This window comes from Oncorhynchus masou, chromosome 32 (genome assembly GCF_036934945.1).
Source record: "Oncorhynchus masou masou isolate Uvic2021 chromosome 32, UVic_Omas_1.1, whole genome shotgun sequence".
NCBI classification, from domain to species: domain Eukaryota; kingdom Metazoa; phylum Chordata; class Actinopteri; order Salmoniformes; family Salmonidae; genus Oncorhynchus; species Oncorhynchus masou.
In genome coordinates, this window is record NC_088243.1 from 58,352,833 (window position 1) to 58,372,877 (window position 20,045).

Genomic DNA, 20,045 nt, shown 5'->3' on the forward strand with positions numbered 1-20,045 from the left:
TCTCTCCAGAAGTTCAGTGAAGATCTCTGACCTAAATGACTAATGATGATAAATACAATCCACCTGTGTGTAATCAAGTCTCCGTATAAATGCACCTGCACTGTGATAGTCTCAGAGGTCCGTTAAAAGCGCAGAGAGCATCATGAAGAACAAGGAACACACCCGGCAGGTCCGAGATACTGTTGTGAAGAAGTTTAAAGCCGGATTTGGATACAAAAAGATTTCTCAAGCTTTAAACATCCCAAGGAGCACTGTGCAAGCGATAATATTGAAATGGAAGGAGTATCAGACCACTGCAAATCTACCAAGACCTGGCCGTCCCTCTAAACTTTCAGCTCATACAAGGAGAAGACTAATCAGAGATGCAGCCAAGAGGCCCATGAACACTCTGGATGAACTGCAGATATCTAAAGCTGAGGTGGGAGACTCTTATATCCATAAAAAGTGTTGTTTAAAGTTTGCCACAAGCCACCTGGGAGACACACCAAACATGTGGAAGAAGGTGCTCTGGTCAGATGAAACCAAAATTGAACTTTTTGGCAACAATGCAAAACGTTATGTTTGGCGTAAAAGCAACACAGCTCATCACCCTGAACACGCCATACCCACTGTCAAACATGGTGGTGGCAGCATCATGGTTTGGGCCTGCTTTTCTTCAGCAGGGACAGGGAAGATGGTTAAAATTGATGGGAAGATGGATGGAGCCAAATACAGGACCATTCTGGAAGAAAACCTGATGGAGTCTGCAAAAGACCTGAGACTGGGACGGAGATTTGTCTTCCAACAAGACAATGATCCAAAACATAAAGCAAAATCTACAATGGAATGGTTCAAAAATAAACATATCCAGGTGTTAGAAGGGCCAAGTCAAAGTCCAGACCTGAATCCAATCGAGAATCTGTGGAAAGAACTGAAAACTGCTGTTCACAAATGCTCTCCATCCAACCTCACTGAGCTCGAGCTGTTTTGCAAGGAGGAATGGGAAAAAGATTCAGTCTCTCGATGTGCAAAACTGATAGAGACATACCCCAAGCGACTTACAGCTGTAATCGCAGCAAAAGGTGGCGCTACAAAGTATTAACTTAAGGGGGCTGAATAATTTTGCACGCCCAATTTTTCAGTTTTTGATTTGTTAAAAAAGTTTGAAATATCCAATAAATGTCGTTCCACTTCATGATTGTGTCCCACTTGTTGTTGATTCTTCCCCAAAAAATACAGTTTTATATCTTTATGTTTGAAGCCTGAAATGTGGAAAAAGGTCGCAAAGTTCAAGGGGGCCGAATACTTTCGCAAGGCACTGTATACAGTACCAATCAAAAGTTTAGACACACCTACTCATTCAAGGGTTTTTCTTATTTTTTTTATACTATTTAAAAAAATTTTTTTTTTTATATTTGCACATCTTCAAAGTAGCCACCCTTTGTTCTGTTGACAATTTTAAACACTCTTGGCATTCTCTCAACCAGCTTCATTAGGAATGCTTTTCCAACTGTCTTGAAGGAGTTCCCACAGATGCTGAGCACTTGTTGGCTGCTTTTCCTTCACTCTGCGGTCCAACTCATCCCAAACCATCGCAATTGGGTTGAGGTCTGGTGATTGGAAGCCTTTACACAGCCTGGAGATGTGCTTTTGGTCACTGTCCTGTTGAAAAAAATAATGATAGTCCCACTAAGCCCAAACCAGATTGGATGGCATATCGCTGCAGAATGCTGTGGTAGCCATGCTGGTTAAGTGTTCCTTGAATTCTAAATAAATCCTGACTGTGTCACCAGCAAAGCACCCCCACGCCGTCACACCTCCTCCTCCATGCTTTACGATGTGAATCACACATGCGGAGTTCAACCATTCACCTACTCTGCGTCTCACAAAGATTGGAACTAAAAAATTGGACTCATCAGACTAAAGGACAGATTTCCACCCATCTAATGTCCATTGCTCATGTTTCTTGTTCCAAGCAAGTCTCTTCTTATTATTGGTGTCCTTCAGTAGTGGTTTCTTTGCAGCAATTCAACCATGGAAGCCTGATTCACACAGTCTCCTCTGAACAGTTGATGTTGAGATGTGTCTGTTACTTGAACTCTGTAAAGCATTTATTTGGGCTGCAATTTCTGAGGCTGGTAACTGTAATGAACTTATCCTCTGCAGCAGAGGTAACTCTGGGTCTTCCTTTGCTATGCCTGTCCTCATGAGAGTCATTTTCATCATAGCGCTTGATGAAAGTTTCTTCAAGTGCAGTCGCAAATGTTCCGGATTGACTGACCTTCATGTCTTAAAGTTACGATGGACTGTTATTTCTCTTAGCTTTTTTGAGCTGTTCTTGCCATAATATGAACTTGGTCTTTTACCAAATAGGGCTATCTTCTGTATACCACCCATACCTTGTCACAACACAACTGATTGGCTCAAATGCATTAAGAAGGAAGAAATTCTACAAATTAACTTTTAACAAGACACACCTGTTAATTGAAGAACTGAGAACCTCATGAAGCTGGTTGAGAGAATGCCAAGAGTGTGCAAAGCTGTCATCAAAGGAAAGGGTGGTTACTTTGAAGAATGTTAAATATAACATGTATTTTGATTTGTTTAACACTTTTTGGGTTACTGCACGATTCTATGTGTTATTTCATAGTGTTGATATATTCACTATTATTCTACAATGTAGAAAATAGTAAAAATATAGACAAAAGGCTGAAAAGGGGCTGTACGGGCTGTACGGGCTGTAAGGGCTGTAAGGGCTGTACGGGCTGTAAGGGCTGTACGGGCTGTAAGGGCTGTACGGGCTGTACGGGCTGTAGGGGCTGTACGGGCTGTAAGGGCTGTAAGGGCTGTAAGGGCTGTACGGGCTGTAGGGGCTGTACGGGCTGTAAGGGCTGTAAGGGCTGTAAGGGCTGTACGGGCTGTACGGGCTGTACGGGCTGTAGGGGCTGTACGGGCTGTAAGGGCTGTACGGGCTGTACGGGCTGTACGGGCTGTAAGGGCTGTAAGGGCTGTATGGGCTGTACGGGCTGTACGGGCTGTAGGGGCTGTACGGGCTGTAAGGGCTGTACGGGCTGTACGGGCTGTACGGGCTGTACGGGCTGTAAGGGCTGTAAGGGCTGTATGGGCTGTATGGGCTGTACGGGCTGTACGGGCTGTACGGGCTGTACGGGCTGTGTCCAGACATTCCACATTGCGTCTTGTAAGAACAGCCCTTAGTCGTGGTGTATTGGCCGTATACAACACCCCCTCTGGGCTTAAATATATAATGTTTTACTGTTTTAATGTTTTACTGGTTTGCTGTTTTGCTAAATGCACTTTAAATAAATTGTGATTTGATTTGAAAGGGCACAGACCTGTGCAAAATATACTGTAAACCTCATTATAATTTAGCTGTATGAACCCTAAATAGAAACTTATCTTCCCAATGATGTGTGTTGTAAGAAGATAACTGTGCCTCATTTAGTTGAATAAACTAACGTTAAATATTAACCTCCTTATAACACGTTTCTTTCAGAAAAGTTTCAAATTTAATTACCTTGCCTGATTGTTATGAGGTTTATGGTAGCCTTTCCTTCCCACAAATCTGTGCTCCTGCCACCATAAATGTCACACTCAGTGTGTTTCAGTGTCTTTATGTACACAATTCATTTGTTTCAGAGAAAGTGTTAGTTTCTATCTTTCTCCTACATTCATTCTCCCAAACGGACAGTCAATTAAGCCAACAGTTAAGCCAACAACAGCAGGCAGTGCATTGAGTCAATAGCCAGTGACATGTTGATATGACAGAGTTCCCTCAGTTGATTGGCTGATGTTGAATCCCCAGCCAGTTATTTGTTTAGTTGTTAAGTCACAATGATCATGTCAATGTTTGCCTTGCTGTCAGTGCCAGCACATGTTCCTCCTTTTTCTATGTCTCCAGGGCAGGCATTCCAGCAGGCTCTGTCTGTCTGTGGTGTACACACACACACACACGCGCACGCACGCACGCACGCACGCACGCACGCACGCACTCACTCACTCACTCACTCACTCACTCACTCACTCACTCACTCACTCACTCACTCACTCACTCACTCACTCACTCACTCACTCACTCACTCACTCACTCACTCACTCACTCTCTCTTTCTCTCTCTCTCTTTTCTCATGTTTTTGTCATGAGGCTGCAGCACAGACACCATTAGCTTGATATAACTACAGCACTGTGTGCGCACACACACACTCACACATCCCTTAGATCATTAGTGCTGTTTTGGCTGGGTTGATCTGACTCTTAAGTTGCGTAAGCCATGAAGGGTCCCTGTTGCATCTCTCCCTTGGTGATGGTGTTTGTGCAGGCAGCAGCTCCAATACTAGGTCCACTGTCCACACAGCCATATAACAGAGTGAGTCTAATGCCATTAAACTCAGTCAACTTGGGGAAAGGAATTGGGCATGCATTGTGAATTTTTTATTATTTAATGAATGTTATGAACCAAATTTCAATTGATTTCTATAATTTACTGGGTTGAAAACCCTACCATGTGTGTGTGTGTGGGGGGGGGGGGTGTAGGTGCCTCTCCCTCTCTAATTCTCTCTCTATTTCCTCCCTTTCCCTCTCTAATTCACTCTCTATTTCCTTCCTCTCCCTCTCTAATTCACTCTCTATTTCCTTCCTTTCCCTCTCTAATTCTCTCTCTATTTCCTCCCTTTCCCTCTCTAATTCACTCTCTATTTCCTTCCTCTCCCTCTCTAATTCACTCTCTATTTCCTTCCTCCCCCTCTCTAATTCACTCTCTATTTCCTCCCTTTCCCTCTCTAATTCACTCTCTATTTCCTTCCTCTCCCTCTCTAATTCACTCTCTATTTCCTCCCTCTCCCTCTCTAATTCACTCTCTATTTCCTCCCTCTCCCTCTCTAATTCACTCTCTATTTCCTTCCTCTCCCTCTCTAATTCTCTCTCTATTTCCTCCCTCTCCCTCTCTAACTCTCTCTCTATTTCCTTCCTTTCCCTCTCTAATTCTTTCTCTATTTCCTCCCTCTCTAATTCTCTCTCTATTTCCTTCCTCTCCCTCTCTAATTCATCCCTCTCCCTCTCTAATTCTCTCTCTATTTCCTCCCTCTCTAATTCACTCTCTATTTCCTTCCTCTCCCTCTCTAATTCACTCTCTATTTCCTTCCTCTCCCTCTCTAATTCACTCTCTATTTCCTTCCTCTCCCTCTCTAATTCTCTCTCTATTTCCTTCCTCTCCCTCTCTAATTCTCTATTTCCTCCCTCTCCCTCTCTAATTATCTCTCTATTTCCTTCCTCTCCCTCTCTAATTCACTCTCTATTTCCTTCCTCTCCCTCTCTAATTCACTCTCTATTTCCTTCCTCTCCCTCTCTAATTCTCTCTCTATTTCCTTCCTCTCCCTCTCTAATTCTCTATTTCCTCCCTCTCCCTCTCTAATTCTCTATTTCCTCCCTCTCCCTCTCTAATTCTCTATTTCCTCCCTCTCCCTCTCTAATTATCTCTCTATTTCCTCCCTCTCCCTCTCTAATTCTCCATTTCCTCCCTTTCCCTCTTTCTTATTTGCTCTCTTTCTCTCTCACCTTCCTTTTTCTCTCATTTCCCCTTCCTCTCTTTTCTCCTTCTACATCTCTCTCCTTTCCTTCTCCCTCCCTCTCTCCCACCTCCAGTTGTTTAAGGAGGAGCTAACTCAGGTGAAGGAAGGCATGAAGCACATCAATGACCTGGCTCATGAGCTGGCCATTTCTGACGTCCATTTGTCCATGGACAACGCCCACTCCCTGGAGCACCTCAACAGCCGCTGGAAACTACTGCTGGTAACTTGACCTGAACCTCCCCACAACCACCTCCCTCAACCTCCTCATAACCTTCCCACAACATCCCCACAACCACCTCCCTCAACCTCCCCATAACCTTCACACAATCTCCCCACAACCACCTTCCGTCCATACAACCTCTCCACAACATCACCTTGACTTCCACTCAACCAGTCGATAACATTATCACAACTGAAAACCTTAACTTTACCCTCAATCTTTCTTCAAACTACCCTCACAATTTCCCGTAAACCTCCCCTCAACCTCCCCACAACATCACCTCAACATGGCCTTCAACCTCCCCATAATACCCTTGCTGGTAACGTTTTAAATGATTGACTTCACTTCACATCTGTGGTAATTGCACATCCTCAACCTTCCCACAACATCTCTTCAACCTCCATACCACCACTCCCCCTTTAAGAACCTGGTCTTCCATGGCTCACTTCATCTGTGGTCATCTCACAAGACATCTCAAATCAAAGTGTACATGTGGGAACGTGTGTGTCTGAGCAAGTGGGAAGTCATTAACGTCTGTAGAAATGAATGTACGTAAATGTTAAGTTGTCTATTGTCTTTGTCTATTTATGCTTTTGTGTTGGAAGAAAAATAAAATCTTGCAAAAAAGAAAGGCTTATCTGCAAGCTCTCCTCAACAGTGCAGTACAAATATCTATATCAAAATCATCAAAAATCAAATACCATCTGATCGAGTTTCTGACCGAGTGTCTTGCAGTATGGGTCAGTAGTAAAGTGAGAGGTACAACAGTCTGTGGGTTTAGGCTTAGCTGCAGCTTTGCCTTGGCCTCTCTTGTGATTGCATCATTTTAGAGAGGATGCAACAAATGATGCCTTTTGTCTCCAGAGTGAAACCTATTGGATTGTTCTGAGGGGAAAATGGTGAGGATGCCAGGAATCAGCAAATAAGGCAAGGGTTCAGATAAGAAAAGAAGGCTTTTCTCTCTCCTCTGCTCCCTGTGTGTTACTCTTTTTCCCCTGCTCCTTGTGTGTTACTCTTTCTCCCCTGCTCCTTGTGTGTTGCTCTTTCTCCCCTGCTCCTTGTGTGTTACTCTTTCTCCCCTGCTCCTTGTGTGTTGCTCTTTCTCCCCTGCTCCTTGTATGTTGCTCTTTCTCCCCTGCTCCTTGTGTGTTGCTCTTTCTACCCTGCTCCTTGTGTGTTGCTCTTTCTCCCCTGCTCCTTGTGTGTTACTCTTTCTCCCCTGCTCCTTGTGTGTTGCTCTTTCTCCCCTGCTCCTTGTGTGTTGCTCTTTCTCCCCTGCTCCTTGTGTGTTACTCTTTCTCTCCTGCTCCTTGTGTGTTACTCTTTCTCTCCTGCTCCTTGTGTATTGCTCTTTCTCCCCTGCTCCCTGTGTGTTGCTCTTTCTCTCCTGCTCCTTGTGTGTTACTCTTTCTCCCCTGCTCCTTGTATGTTGCTCTTTCTCTCCTGCTCCCTGTGTGTTACTCTTTCTCCCCTGCTCCTTGTGTGTTGCTCCTTGTGTGTTACTCTTTCTCTCCTGCTCCTTGTGTGTTACTCTTTCTCCCCTGCTCCTTGTATGTTGCTCTTTCTCTCCTGCTCCCTGTGTTTTACTCTTTCTCCCCTGCTCCCTGTGTGTTGCTCTTTCTCTCCTGCTCCCTGTGTATTGCTCTTTCTCTCCTGCTCCTTGTGAGTTGCTCTTCCTCCCCTGCTCCTTGTGTGTTGCTCTTTCTCCCCTGCTCCTTGTGTGTTGCTCTTTCTCTCCTGCTCCTTGTGTGTTACTCTTTTTCCCCTGCTCCTTGTGTGTTGCTCTTTCTCCCCTGCTCCTTGTGTGTTACTCTTTCTCCCCTGCTCCCTGTGTGTTGCTCTTTCTCCCCTGCTCCTTGTGTGTTACTCTTTCTCCCCTGCTCCTTGTGTGTTACTCATTTCTTGCTCTGTCTCTCTTGTCCTTTCTCTTACTCTCTCTCTCAATTCAATAATTCTATTAATTGATTAGTCTGTCTTCGTTGCCAAAGTAAGAACACAGAAACCTATTGAACGCCACCCCCCCCCCTCTCTCCCTGACGCTCTCCTCTTCCCCTCATTCTCCTGTTGAATAATGTGATGCTAAATCCCTGTGATTTGAATAACATCATATGTTGCTGCTGCTGCTCTCTCTGCTGTGACACAGACGTAATGCATTTTTTCTTTAAGGCTGATACTCTAATATGTTTGGTCTTGAATAATTTAGAAATTCCGCTGCAAACCTCCGTTAGCCTAGTAGTCTAGCGGTAGTGGAGATAGATGGTAGTACGCTGCAGAGTTGGCACCGACATCTCCTTGCAGCATTCCAACTGCTCCAAATTAGTCTGAAGCAATCTGCGTAGGCTTGAGTGCATCCTGCCTTATTCATTTGGGCGAGCCAGTGTGCACAGCCGTGTGAATGTTGAGCAATGGCAATGTTTTCCTCTCCATAATGCTAACTTCTCATCTCAGCTCGTTGGGCTTGCTTGTCCTTGAAGTGCCTCGGGATAACTGTGCCTTGTTCTATCTCACTCTTTCTCAGTGTGATTGGCAGGGCCAGCTCCAGGCATAAGTGACATAAGTGGCCGCTTAGCTCCCCCAGCACTAAGGGGCCCCCGACCCAAAAAACGATAAATATATTTATATATATACTACTGGTCAAAAGTTTTAGAACACCCACTCGTTAAAGAGTTTTTCTTGATTTGTACTATTTTCTACATTGTAGAATAATAGTGAAGACATCAAAAAGCACATATGGAATCATGTAGTAACCAAAAAAGTGTTAAACAAATCAAATAGCCACCCTTTGCCTTACTGACAGCTTTTAACACTCTTGGCATTCTCTCAACCAGCTTCACCTGGAATGCTTATCCAACCGTCTTGAAGGAGTTTCCACATATGCTGAGCACTTGTCGGCTGCTTTTCCTTCACGCTGCGGTCCGACTCATCCCAAACCATCTCAATGGGGTCGGGGGAGTGTGGAAGCCAGGTCATCTGATGCAGCACTCCATCACTCTCCTTCTTGGTAAAATAGCCCTTACACAGCCTGGAGGTGTGCTGGGTCAGTGTCAATTTGAAATACAAATGATAGTCCCACTAAGCTAAAACCAGATGGGATGGCATATCTCTGCAGAATGCTGTGGTAGCCATGCTGGTTAAGAGTGCCTTGAATTCTAAATAATTCACAGACAGTGTCACCAGCAAAGCACACCAACACCATAACTCCTCCTAATCCATGCGTTACAGTGGGTACCACACATGCGGAGATAATCCATTCACGCGCACTGCGTCTCACAAAGACACAGTGGTTGGAACCAAAAAAAATCTCAAATTTGGACTCCAGACCAAAGGACACATTTTCACCTGCTTAATGTCCATTGCTCATGTGTCTTGGCCCAGGCAAGTCTCTTCTTATTGGTGTCCTTTAGTAATGGTTTCTTTGCAGCAATTGGACCGTGAAAGCCTGATTCACGCAGTCTCCTCTGAACAGTTGATGTTGAGATGTGTCTGTTACTTGAACACTGTAAAGCATTTATTTGGGCTGCAATTTCTGAGGCTGGTAACCCTAATGAACTTATCCTCTGCAGCAGAGGTAACTCTGGGTCTTCCTTTCCTGTGGCGGTCCTCATGAGAGCCAGTTTCATCATAGCGCTTGATGGTTTTTGAAACTGCACTTGAAGAAACTTTCAAAGTTCTTGACATTTTCCATATTGACTGACCTTCATGTCTTAAAGTAATGATGGACTGTCGTTTCTCTTAGCTTATTTGAGCTGTTCTTGCCATAATATGGATTTGGTCTTTTACCAAACAGTGCTTGTTGGCTGCTTTTGACTGGAATTGTATATACAAAAGTATGTGGACAACCCTTCAAATGAGTGGATTCGGCTATTTCAGTCACACCCGTTGCTGACAGGTGTATAAAATGAGTACACAGCCATCCAATCTCATTACTGAAGAGCTCAGTGACTTTCAACGTGGCTTCGTTGCAACAAGTCAATTCCTCAAATTCCAGCCCTGCTGGAGCTGCCCAGTCAACTGTAAGTGCTGTTATTGTGAAGTGGAGACCCCTAGGAGCAACAACGGCTCAGCCGCGAAGTGGAAGGCCACACAAGCTCACAGAATGGGACTGCTGAGTGCTGAAGCGCATAAAAATGGTCTGTCCTCGGGTGCAACACTCATTACCAAGTTCCAAACTGCCTCTGGAAGCAACGTCAGCACAAGAACTGTTCATCTGGAGCCTCATGAAATGGGTTTCCATGGCCGAGCAGCCCCACACAAGCCTAAGATCTCCATGTGCAATGCCAAGCGTCGGCTGTAGTAGTATAAAGCTCGCCACCATTGGATTCTGGAGCAGTAGAAATGGGTTCTCTGGAATGATGGAGCACGCTTCACCATCTGGCAGTCTGACGGACGAATCTTGGCTTGGCGGATGCCTGGAGAACGCTACCTGCCCGAATGCAGAGTGCCAACTGTAAAGTTTGGTGGATGAGGAATAATGGTCTGTGGCTATTTTTCATGGTTCAGGCTCCTTAGTTCCAATGAAGGGACATCTAAATGCTACAGTATACAATGACATTCTAAACGATTCTGTGCTTCCAACTTTGTGGTAACAGTTTGGGGAAGGCCCTTTCCTGTTTTGACATGAGAATGCCCCTGTGCACAAAGCGAGGTCCATAAATGGTTTTGTCGAGATCGGTGTGGAAGAACTTGACTGGCCTGCACAGAGCCCTGACCTCAACCCCATCGAACACCTTTGGTATGAATTGCAACGCTGACTGCAAGCCAGTCCTAATTGCCCAACATCAGTGCCCGACCTCACTAATGCTCTTGTTGCTGAATGGAAGCAAGTCCCCGCAGCAATGATCCAACATCTAGTAGTGGAAAGCCTTCCCAGAAGAGTGGAGGCTGTTATGGCAGCAAAGGGGGGACCAACATCATATTAATCCCCATTATTTTGGAATGAGATGTTTGACAAGCAGATGTCCACATACTTTTGGTCATGTGGTGTATATATATACACTGAGTGTACAAAACATTAGAAACACCTGCTCTTTCCATGACATAGACTGACCAGGTGAATTCAGTTGAAAGCTGTGATCCCTTATTGATGCCACCTTCAAACAGTGTAGATGAAGGGGAGGAGACAGGTTAAAGAAGGATTTTTAAGCCTTGAGACAATTCGGACATGGATGAATGGGCAAGACAAAATATTAAAGTGCCTTTGAACGGGATATGGTAGGTAGCAGGTGCTCGGCGCAAAGGTTTGAGTGTGTCAAGAACTGCAACGCTGCTGGGTTTTTCACACTCAACTGTTTCCCGCGTGTATCAAGAATGGTCCAAACACCCAAAGGACATCCAGTGAACTTGGAGCATTGGAGTCAACATGGGCCAGCATCCCTGTGGAACGTTTTCGATATCTTGTAGAGTCCATGCCTGATGAATTCATGCTGTTCTGATGTCAAAAGGGGGGTGCAAGTCAATATATATTTTTAGGAATTCAGTCTGGGTCTCGACTTACTGTTGAGAGTTAGAATAGTAGAATACACACAGTGCAATGGTTTTTATTTGGCTGTGCAGTAGTTTTTGTCTTGTTATGTCAGTCACTGACAGTCACTCAATTAGCATGTCAGCTAACAATTTTTAGATTGGTAAATTAGTCTAGCCAGCAATCTATATTTGTAGTAATCACGCAGGGCAGGTATCCAGGGGTCCCCTATTGATTCTGTTAGTCACTCTCACTCCAATATCATTAACATGGTAAGTCTTGGCAAAATGCGTAGAATTGTAGCTTTAATACATACATTTTCTCTCCACCAACAAGAGGGCCACTAAAATGTTTTACCCACGAGGTAAGGGAGCCCCCCAACCAATTCTCGCTTAGGGCCCCAAAAGGCCAGGGCCGGCCTTGGTGAGTGGATTTAGCGCCCTTTGTTCGTGGAGCTGTTTCGACTTCCTCTGACAATGATTTACATGCTGAATCGAATACCTTGTAAATAAACCAGGATTAGTCCTCAACAAATCCCTTTTGGGACAGCCACATCGACAAAAACACACCGTACAGAGACAATGAATGGCACACCTTATTTTCATGAACTCAAATCCCTCTCGCTTGTTGACACACACCCCCACACCTCTATTCCGATACACAGCTTACTGTGAAATGACTGTCCTCATTTAAAAAGAGCCTAACAGATCGGAGTGGATTCAGTGTCGTCTTTCCCTACTCGATGCTCTTCAAAGGGCTGTGGCAAGGTGGCAGTGGAGGTGTGTCAATGTTGACATTTTTCCCATAGCCCTATCTAACTGCCAAACGAAGGATGAGGAGAGGAGGGAGGGAGGGAGATGTCTGTGTGTGTTTGTAGCGGGTGTGAGATGAGATAAAGACGGTTCCGTTATTCTCTTTGATTCTTTTGATCAAATGTAATTGAATTTTGCCCGCGCTGTGTTTGCGTGTGTGTTTGTGTGCGCATGTGTGTGTATAATGTAAATGTGTGTGTGTTTGTGTGTATAATTCAATGTCATGTAAATGTGTGTAATGTAATGTAAATGTATGTCTCCTCGCAGGGCTCCATGGAAGAGCGTCTGAAGCAGCTGCAGGATGCCCATAGAGACTTTGGTCCAGGATCCCAGCACTTCCTCTCCAGTAAAGGCTCCTCCACATTCATTAGAAGCTGGTGCCGGTTGCTGTGATGCTCTGTGCCACGCTGTGCTATGCCTGTATAGTGGCTGGGGGCAGGATGGGGGTGGGATGTTGAAAATGCGGATGGGGGGGGGGGGGGGGGTTGTAGGTGGGAAGGGGATTAGAACATGGTTGGTCCACAGTGTGAGGCTGTGTGTGTGACTGTGTAGTCTGGGTCGTGTGACGAGGGGGCAGGCTTTGTACCTTGAGCCCCCACTGAGTCACAGCAGCAGTATTTTGTGTCTGTGCTCAGTCACGTGTGTGTGTGTGTGTGTGTGTGTGTGTGTGTGTGTGTGTGTGTGTGTGTGTGTGTGTGTGTGTGTGTGTGTGTGTGTGTGTGTGTGTGTGTGTGTGTGTGTGTGCTGCTCTGTGATGGTGGTAGTAGTAAAAGGGAACCCCTACTGTCCTCGATTCCCCCCCATCCAGCTCTGCTGTGTCAGCACTGTCATGCTTCTGGGGCTGATCTCTTTATCCCTGCCAGGAATGTGTGTGTATGTGTGTGTGTGTGTAGCTGCCTCACTGTGTTCATTGTGACGGTGTCCTTGTGTGTGTGTCTCCCTTAACTTCCCAGCCATTCCAGTCTAGCCTATTCCATTCCCAGCTAGCTTACCCCTGTAGTGTACTGCTAAAATGCTACATTGAATGGGTCTTGTCAATATTCCTCCTCTGTCTCCCATATATCCCATTAGCCTTTGCAAACAACCTAATCCTCTCTGAGACTGGACACAAAAGGCTGCTTTTCCCTTCATTCAGCTGTAGCTCACCTGTTATGTGACGCAGCTCTTCCTCTGTGGTGCCTGAATGTTCACAGACGGTCTGGGTTGATGCAGGTCATGCCCTAAATGGCACCCTTTTCCCCTATTTAGTGCACTATACCCATAGGGCCCTGGTCAAAAGTTGTCCACTAAATGCACTAAATAGGGAATAGGGTGCCATTTGGGACATGAACATGGTCAGTGGTTATGTGCAAATGGCTTTTCATGCTTGATGTGCCTCAGCAATTGATTTCCCCCTCACTTTCAGGTTCAGTGCAGATACCCTGGGAACGCGCCATCTCTCCAAACAAAGTGCCCTACTACATCAAGTAAGTCCAACTGCGTGTGTGTGTGTGTGTGTGTGTGTGTGTGTGTGTGTGGGAGGGGGGTCTGTGTGTGTATGTGTAGTACATTAAGTCCAACTGGGGGACATGAGTGCAGACAGTCTAAAAGTGTGTGGAGAAAAAAGGTCTTTAGGTCGTTGTTGAGAAAAGACATTCACTTTGCTTGAGATGGCAGTATTGAGTTACCTGGAGAGAACACATTCATACTAAGGTATCCCTCGGAGAACAGTGTTGAGTTACCTGGAGAGAACGCATTCATACTAAGGTATCCCTCGGAGAACAGTGTTGAGTTACCTGGAGAGAACGCATTCATACTAAGGTATCCCTCGGAGAACAGTGTTGAGTTACCTGGAGAGAACGCATTCAGACTAAGGTATCCCTCGGAGAACAGTATTGAGTTACCTGGAGAGAACGCATTCAGACTAAGGTATCCCTCGGAGAACAGTGTTGAGTTACCTGGAGAGAACGCATTCAGACTAAGGTATCCCTCGGAGAACAGTATTGAGTTACCTGGAGAGAACGCATTCATACTAAGGTATCCCTCGGAGAACAGTGTTGAGTTACCTGGAGAGAACGCATTCAGACTAAGGTATCCCTCGGAGAACAGTGTTGAGTTACCTGGAGAGAACGCATTCATACTAAGGTATCCCTCGGAGAACAGTATTGAGTTACCTGGAGAGAACGCATTCAGACTAAGGTATCCCTCGGAGAACAGTGTTGAGTTACCTGGAGAGAACGCATTCAGACTAAGGTATCCCTCGGAGAACAGTATTGAGTTACCTGGAGAGAACGCATTCAGACTAAGGTATCCCTCGGAGAACAGTGTTGAGTTACCTGGAGAGAACGCATTCAGACTAAGGTATCCCTCGGAGAACAGTGTTGAGTTACCTGGAGAGAACACATTCAGACTAAGGTATCCCTCGGAGAACAGTATTGAGTTACCTGGAGAGAACACATTCAGACTAAGGTATCCCTCGGAGAACAGTGTTGAGTTACCTGGAGAGAACGCATTCAGACTAAGGTATCCCTCGGGGGGAACAGTGTTGAGTTACCTGGAGAGAACGCATTCAGACTAAGGTATCCCTCGGAGAACAGTGTCGAGTTACCTGGAGAGAACGCATTCAGACTAAGGTATCCCTCGGAGAACAGTGTTGAGTTACCTGGAGAGAACGCATTCAGACTAAGGTATCCCTCGGAGAACAGTGTTGAGTTACCTGGAGAGAACACATTCAGACTAAGGTATCCCTCGGAGAACAGTGTTGAGTTACCTGGAGAGAACGCATTCAGACTAAGGTATCCCTCGGAGAACAGTGTTGAGTTACCTGGAGAGAACACATTCAGACTAAGGTATCCCTCGGAGAACAGTGTTGAGTTACCTGGAGAGAACGCATTCAGACTAAGGTATCCCTCGGAGAACAGTGTTGAGTTACCTGGAGAGAACGCATTCAGACTAAGGTATCCCTCGGAGAACAGTGTTGAGTTACCTGGAGAGAACGCATTCAGACTAAGGTATCCCTCGGAGAACAGTGTTGAGTTACCTGGAGAGAACGCATTCAGACTAAGGTATCCCTCGGAGAACAGTGTTGAGTTACCTGGAGAGAACGCATTCAGACTAAGGTATCCCTCGGAGAACAGTGTTGAGTTACCTGGAGAGAACGCATTCAGACTAAGGTATCCCTCGGAGAACAGTGTTGAGTTAAGCCTCTTCCCCAACCTCTTATTTATTAATCAAATCTCCATCCTCCCTGGTTGGGCTGTGTTTATCTTTCAGCTCTGAGGTGTGTGTGTGGGGGGTTGTCGGTGTGTGTGCATCCATCCATACACGTGTGCGCACATGTGTACTCTGTGTGTGTGTGTGCGCGAGTGTGTGTGTGCCTTGTACGCATGAGTGTGTTTTGTCAGCGTATCTCTTTTTCAAATGAGTTCATTTATTTTCTTAATCACTGCTGTTAGCTCTGGTGGGCCCCGTTTGGCCTCTCTGCTGCCCCATATGCCACCCCCCAGCCCCAGTAGCCCCCACTCCCTGTGCTGCCTGATAATTCCTTATGGGCTGTGTAATTGTGCCACTGGAGGGGAATATCTGATGGGCCCTCTGTCGGGCACCTGATCGATTCCAACAGTCTCACACAGGTAATAACGAGCGCTGGTGGTGAAGTGGCCCCGGGGTCCTGGCAAACTTCCTGCTCGGGGCTCGCTCATTTATTTCACTGTGCTCGTCATTTATTTATTGGCTATCTTTTCCTACCCTATATATTTTCCTTTTCCTGCGCTGCGCTGCTCCATGTAGCAGTTGCTGGCAGGGATTTGGGTTGAGTGCTCAGATAGGTTGTCTGTTTAATGAAGTGTAGAGACAGTAGCAGCTCTCTGTGTGAAGCCGCTTACATGGTTGCCGTAGCTCCGTCAGAGCAGTAGGGTGAAGCAGTAGTAGCAGCTGGTACACAGTGAAGGGTGAGGAGTGACCGTAGTGGAACATTGGTCCTACTGCCTTGTTCTTGCTGTGTGTTGGAGCTTTGCAGGTTCATAAACTCGTAATTAGAAACAACTCTGTCTACTTTCTCCCTTGTTACACTGTACCTGTCTCTCTATTCCTCCTCCTCTCTACACTATCCTCCCCCCCACCCTCTCTCTAAATTCTTCTTCTTTCTCTTTGCTCTTTAGTCTTTGTTTCTTTTTCCTCTTCTCTAACTACTTTACTCGTTCCTCCTGTAACTCTGTCCTCCTTTGCTCTCCACCTCTCCCCTCTCCCCTCTCCCTTCCTCAACTCCCTCAGCCATCAGGGCCAGACGACATGCTGGGATCATCCAAAAATGACGGAGCTGTACCAGGCACTGGGTAAGACAGAGACAATTAAAGAGTTCCCCTCTCTGAGCTTTTTCCACTTAGGCCCTCACCGGCCATCTCCACAGGGGCCACGCCACCGTCACCTCGTACCTCATTAAGGCCCTGTATTTCAGACACCCACGAGATGGACGACACTGGTCTCCTTAACCTGCGGGACAAATTTCCCGGCTCTGTGATTAGCTATTTCCTGCATTTAAATTAATTGTGATTAAATGGCATCGGATTCCTTTTTGACAGGGGGGTTGTCCACACACACACACACACACGTTGAGATGCTATCAGGGATGGAGAGAGCGGAATTATGGAGCAACATGGCCCCTGCTAATGGTTCACTGATGGACTGATAAATGTGGGGAGAATGAGGGCAGACGAGGGGTGGTCTGTCTCATCTGGAGGAAGACAGTAGGAGGGGAGAAGGATGGAGAGGGAGAGAGGGAGAGAGAGAGAGAGAGAGAGAGAGAGAGAGAGAGAGAGAGAGAGGTGAGCAAGAGAGAGGGGACGGAAGAGTAGAAGGGGGTAGAAAGGGGGTTTGTTTTCTCTCTTGTCCTCATCCTCTGATCTTCTCTTTTTCATTTTTTCCCTCCCTCCCTCGTTCCCTCCTTCCCTCCCTCCTTCCCTCCCTCCCTCCGTCCCTCATTAGCGGATCTAAACAACATCAAGTTCTCAGCATACCGGACGGCCATGAAGCTGCGGCGGGTGCAGAAGGCTCTGAGATGTACGTATTGTGTTTTCAAACCTCATTCATTGGGTGAGAAAGCTGGAGCTCCAGAGCAGTGTGTGTAGGCTATTGTTCCAGCCCGGCTATAGCACACCGAATTCAGCCAGAAAAAGTATTACATTTTAGACCATCATTAGTAAAGTCAGGAGTTGCCCATTCCCTTCTTTAACTCCTAGGGTGTATCTGCCACCAAGGTCACCACTACCAATCGAAGTCATTGATTAGCCAAGCACTAACTAGCTAGCGACAACTCCTCATCCAACCAGCTACAACCCTTTCTATCCATCGTTAGGTCTAAATCACTGTCATACATGCTAATTAAACTCATTAATTGGCCCAGTTAAGTTACATGAGGGGAGGTAATTAGCCAAGGCCATGTGGATGAGTGAGGCATAAACGTGTGTGTGTGTGTCTTCCAGGACCAAGCGTAGTAGCCTTATCTTCCACTTTCCAGACATCCCCCTCTCCTCCTCTCCTCCATCCCTCCCTCCTTCCCTGGCTCCACCTGACCCTGAGTCAGCCCTGCGGCCATGCTTCGCCATGGTTGGCCGCTCACATCCTTTTCCACACTCTCTCCATTCACAGTCTCTCTCTCCGTTGTCCATCCCTCCACCCCTCTCTCCACCCCACCCCTCTCTCTCCGACACGGGGAAATGGCCTGCGAAAGCACAGCATAAATGGACCGCTGAAAACAATACCCTCCTATTGCTTTCTCTCTCTTCCCCTCTCTCTCTCTATATATATATATTTTTTTCTCTCTCTCTCTAGCCCGCCTCATCATGTGCTGGTCTGCTAGTTCGTGTCGTTAGGAGAATTAATTGCCAGGCTGCCATAGTAACTACTGAGTTTCTCCCTCCCTCCCTCCCTCCCTCCCTCCCTCCCTCCCTCCCTCCCTCCCTCCCTCCCTCCCTCCCTCCCTCCCTCCCTCCCTCCCTCCCTTCCTCCCTCCCTCCTGGTAAGGTTGATTGAGGAAGGCTCACAAAGGCACATCTAAAATGTATTCTAGTGTCTCCTCTCCTCTCCTCTCCCAACCCTAACCCACTCCAGCCATGTCCTCTCCTCCTCTCCTCTCCTCTCCTCTCCTCTCCTCTCCTCTCCTCTCCTCTCCTCTCCTCTCCTCTCCTCTCCTCTCCTCTCCTCTCCTCTCCCAACCCTAACACACTCCAATCATGTCCTCTACTCTCCCAACCCTAACCCACTCCAGCCATGTCCTCTCCACTCCCAACCCTAACCCCCTCTAGTCATGTCCTCTCCTCTCCCAACCCTAACCCACTCCAGCCATGTCCTCTCCACTCCCAACCCTAACCCCCTCTAGTCATGTCCTCTCCTCTCCCAAACCTAACCCACTCCAGCCATGTCCTCTCCTCTCCTCTCCCAACCCAAACCCACTCCAGCCATGTCCTCTCCTCTCCTCTCCCAACCCTAACCCACTCCAGTCATGTCCTCTCCTCTCCCAACCCTAACCCACTCCAATCATGTCCTCTCCTCTCCCAACCCTAACCCACTCCAGCCATGTCCTCTCCTCTCTTTTTCCAACCCTAACCCACTCTAGTCATGTCTTCCCCTCTCCCAACCCTAACCCACTCCAGCCATGTCCTCTCCTCTCCTTTTCCAACCCTAACCCACTCTAGTCATGTCCTCTCCTCTCCTCTCCCAACCCTAACCCACTCCAGCCATGTCCTCTCCTCTCCTCTCCCAACCCTAACCCACTCCAGCCATGTCCTCTCCTCTCCCAACCCTAACCCACTCCAGTCATGTCCTCTCCTCTCCTCTCCCAACACTAACCCACTCCAGCCATGTCCTCTCCTCTCCCAACCCTAACCCACTCCAGTCATGTCCTCTCCTCTCCTCTCCCAACACTAACCCACTCCAGTCATGTCCTCTCCTCTCCCAACCCTAACCCACTCCAGTCATGGCCTCTCCTCTCCCAACCCTAACCCACTCCAGTCATGTCCTCTCCTCTCCCAACCCTAACCCACTCCAGCCATGTCCTCTCCTCTCCCAAACCTAACCCACTCCAGTCATGTCCTCTCCTCTCCCAACCCTAACCCACTCCAGTCATGTCCTCTCCTCTCCCAACCCTAACCCACTCCAGCCATGTCCTCTCCTCTCCCAACCATAACCCACTCCAGCCATGTCCTCTCCTCTCCCAACCCTAACCCACTCCAGTCATGTCCTCTCCTCTCTCAACCCTAACCCACTCCAGCCATGTCCTCTCCTCTCCCAAACCTAACCCACTCCAGTCATGTCCTCTCCTCTCCCAACCCTAACCCACTCCAGCCATGTCCTCTCCTCTCCCAACCCTAACCAACTCCAGTCATGTCCTCTCCTCTCCCAACCCTAACCCACTCCAGCCATGTCCTCTCCTCTCCCAACCCTAACCCACTCTAGTCATGTCCTCTCCTCTCCCAACCCTAACCCACTCCAGTCATGTCCTCTACTCTCCTTTTCCAACCCTAACACACTCCAGCCATGTCCTCTCCTCTCCCAACCCTAACCCACTCCAGCCATGTCCTCTCCTCTCCTCTCCCAACCCTAACCAACTCCAGTCATGTCCTCTCCTCTCCCAACCCTAACCCACTCCTGCCATATCCTCTCCTCTCCTCTCCCAACCCTAACCCACTCCAGTCATGTCCTCTCCTCTCCCAACCCTAACCCACTCCAGTCATGTCCTCTCCTCTCCCAACCCTAACCCACTCCAGTCATGTCCTCTCCTCTCCCAACCCTAACCCACTCCAGTCATGTCCTCTCCTCTCCTCTCCCAACCCTAACCCACTCCAGTCATGTCCTCTCCTCTCCCAGCCCTAACCCACTCCAGTCATGTCCTCTCCTCTCCCAACCCTAACCCACTCCAGCCATGTCCTCTCCTCTCCCAACCCTAACCCACTCCAGTCATGTCCTCTCCTCTCCTTTCCCAACCCTAACCCACTCCAGTCATGTCCTCTCCT

General features: G+C 47.3%; 1 protein-coding gene across 1 annotated transcript in view; it reads left to right on the plus strand.

The window, feature by feature from the left end:
* drp2 (dystrophin related protein 2) overlaps positions 1-20,045 on the plus strand; it is a 116,804-nt gene that overhangs the window by 38,990 nt on the left and 57,769 nt on the right. Inside the window, exons 7-11 of the mRNA XM_064955840.1 lie at positions 5,638-5,784; positions 12,325-12,403; positions 13,463-13,523; positions 16,309-16,370; positions 17,020-17,094. Of these exons, the coding sequence (XP_064811912.1) occupies positions 5,638-5,784; positions 12,325-12,403; positions 13,463-13,523; positions 16,309-16,370; positions 17,020-17,094 (424 nt within the window). The remainder of the gene's footprint in view (positions 1-5,637; positions 5,785-12,324; positions 12,404-13,462; positions 13,524-16,308; positions 16,371-17,019; positions 17,095-20,045) is intronic.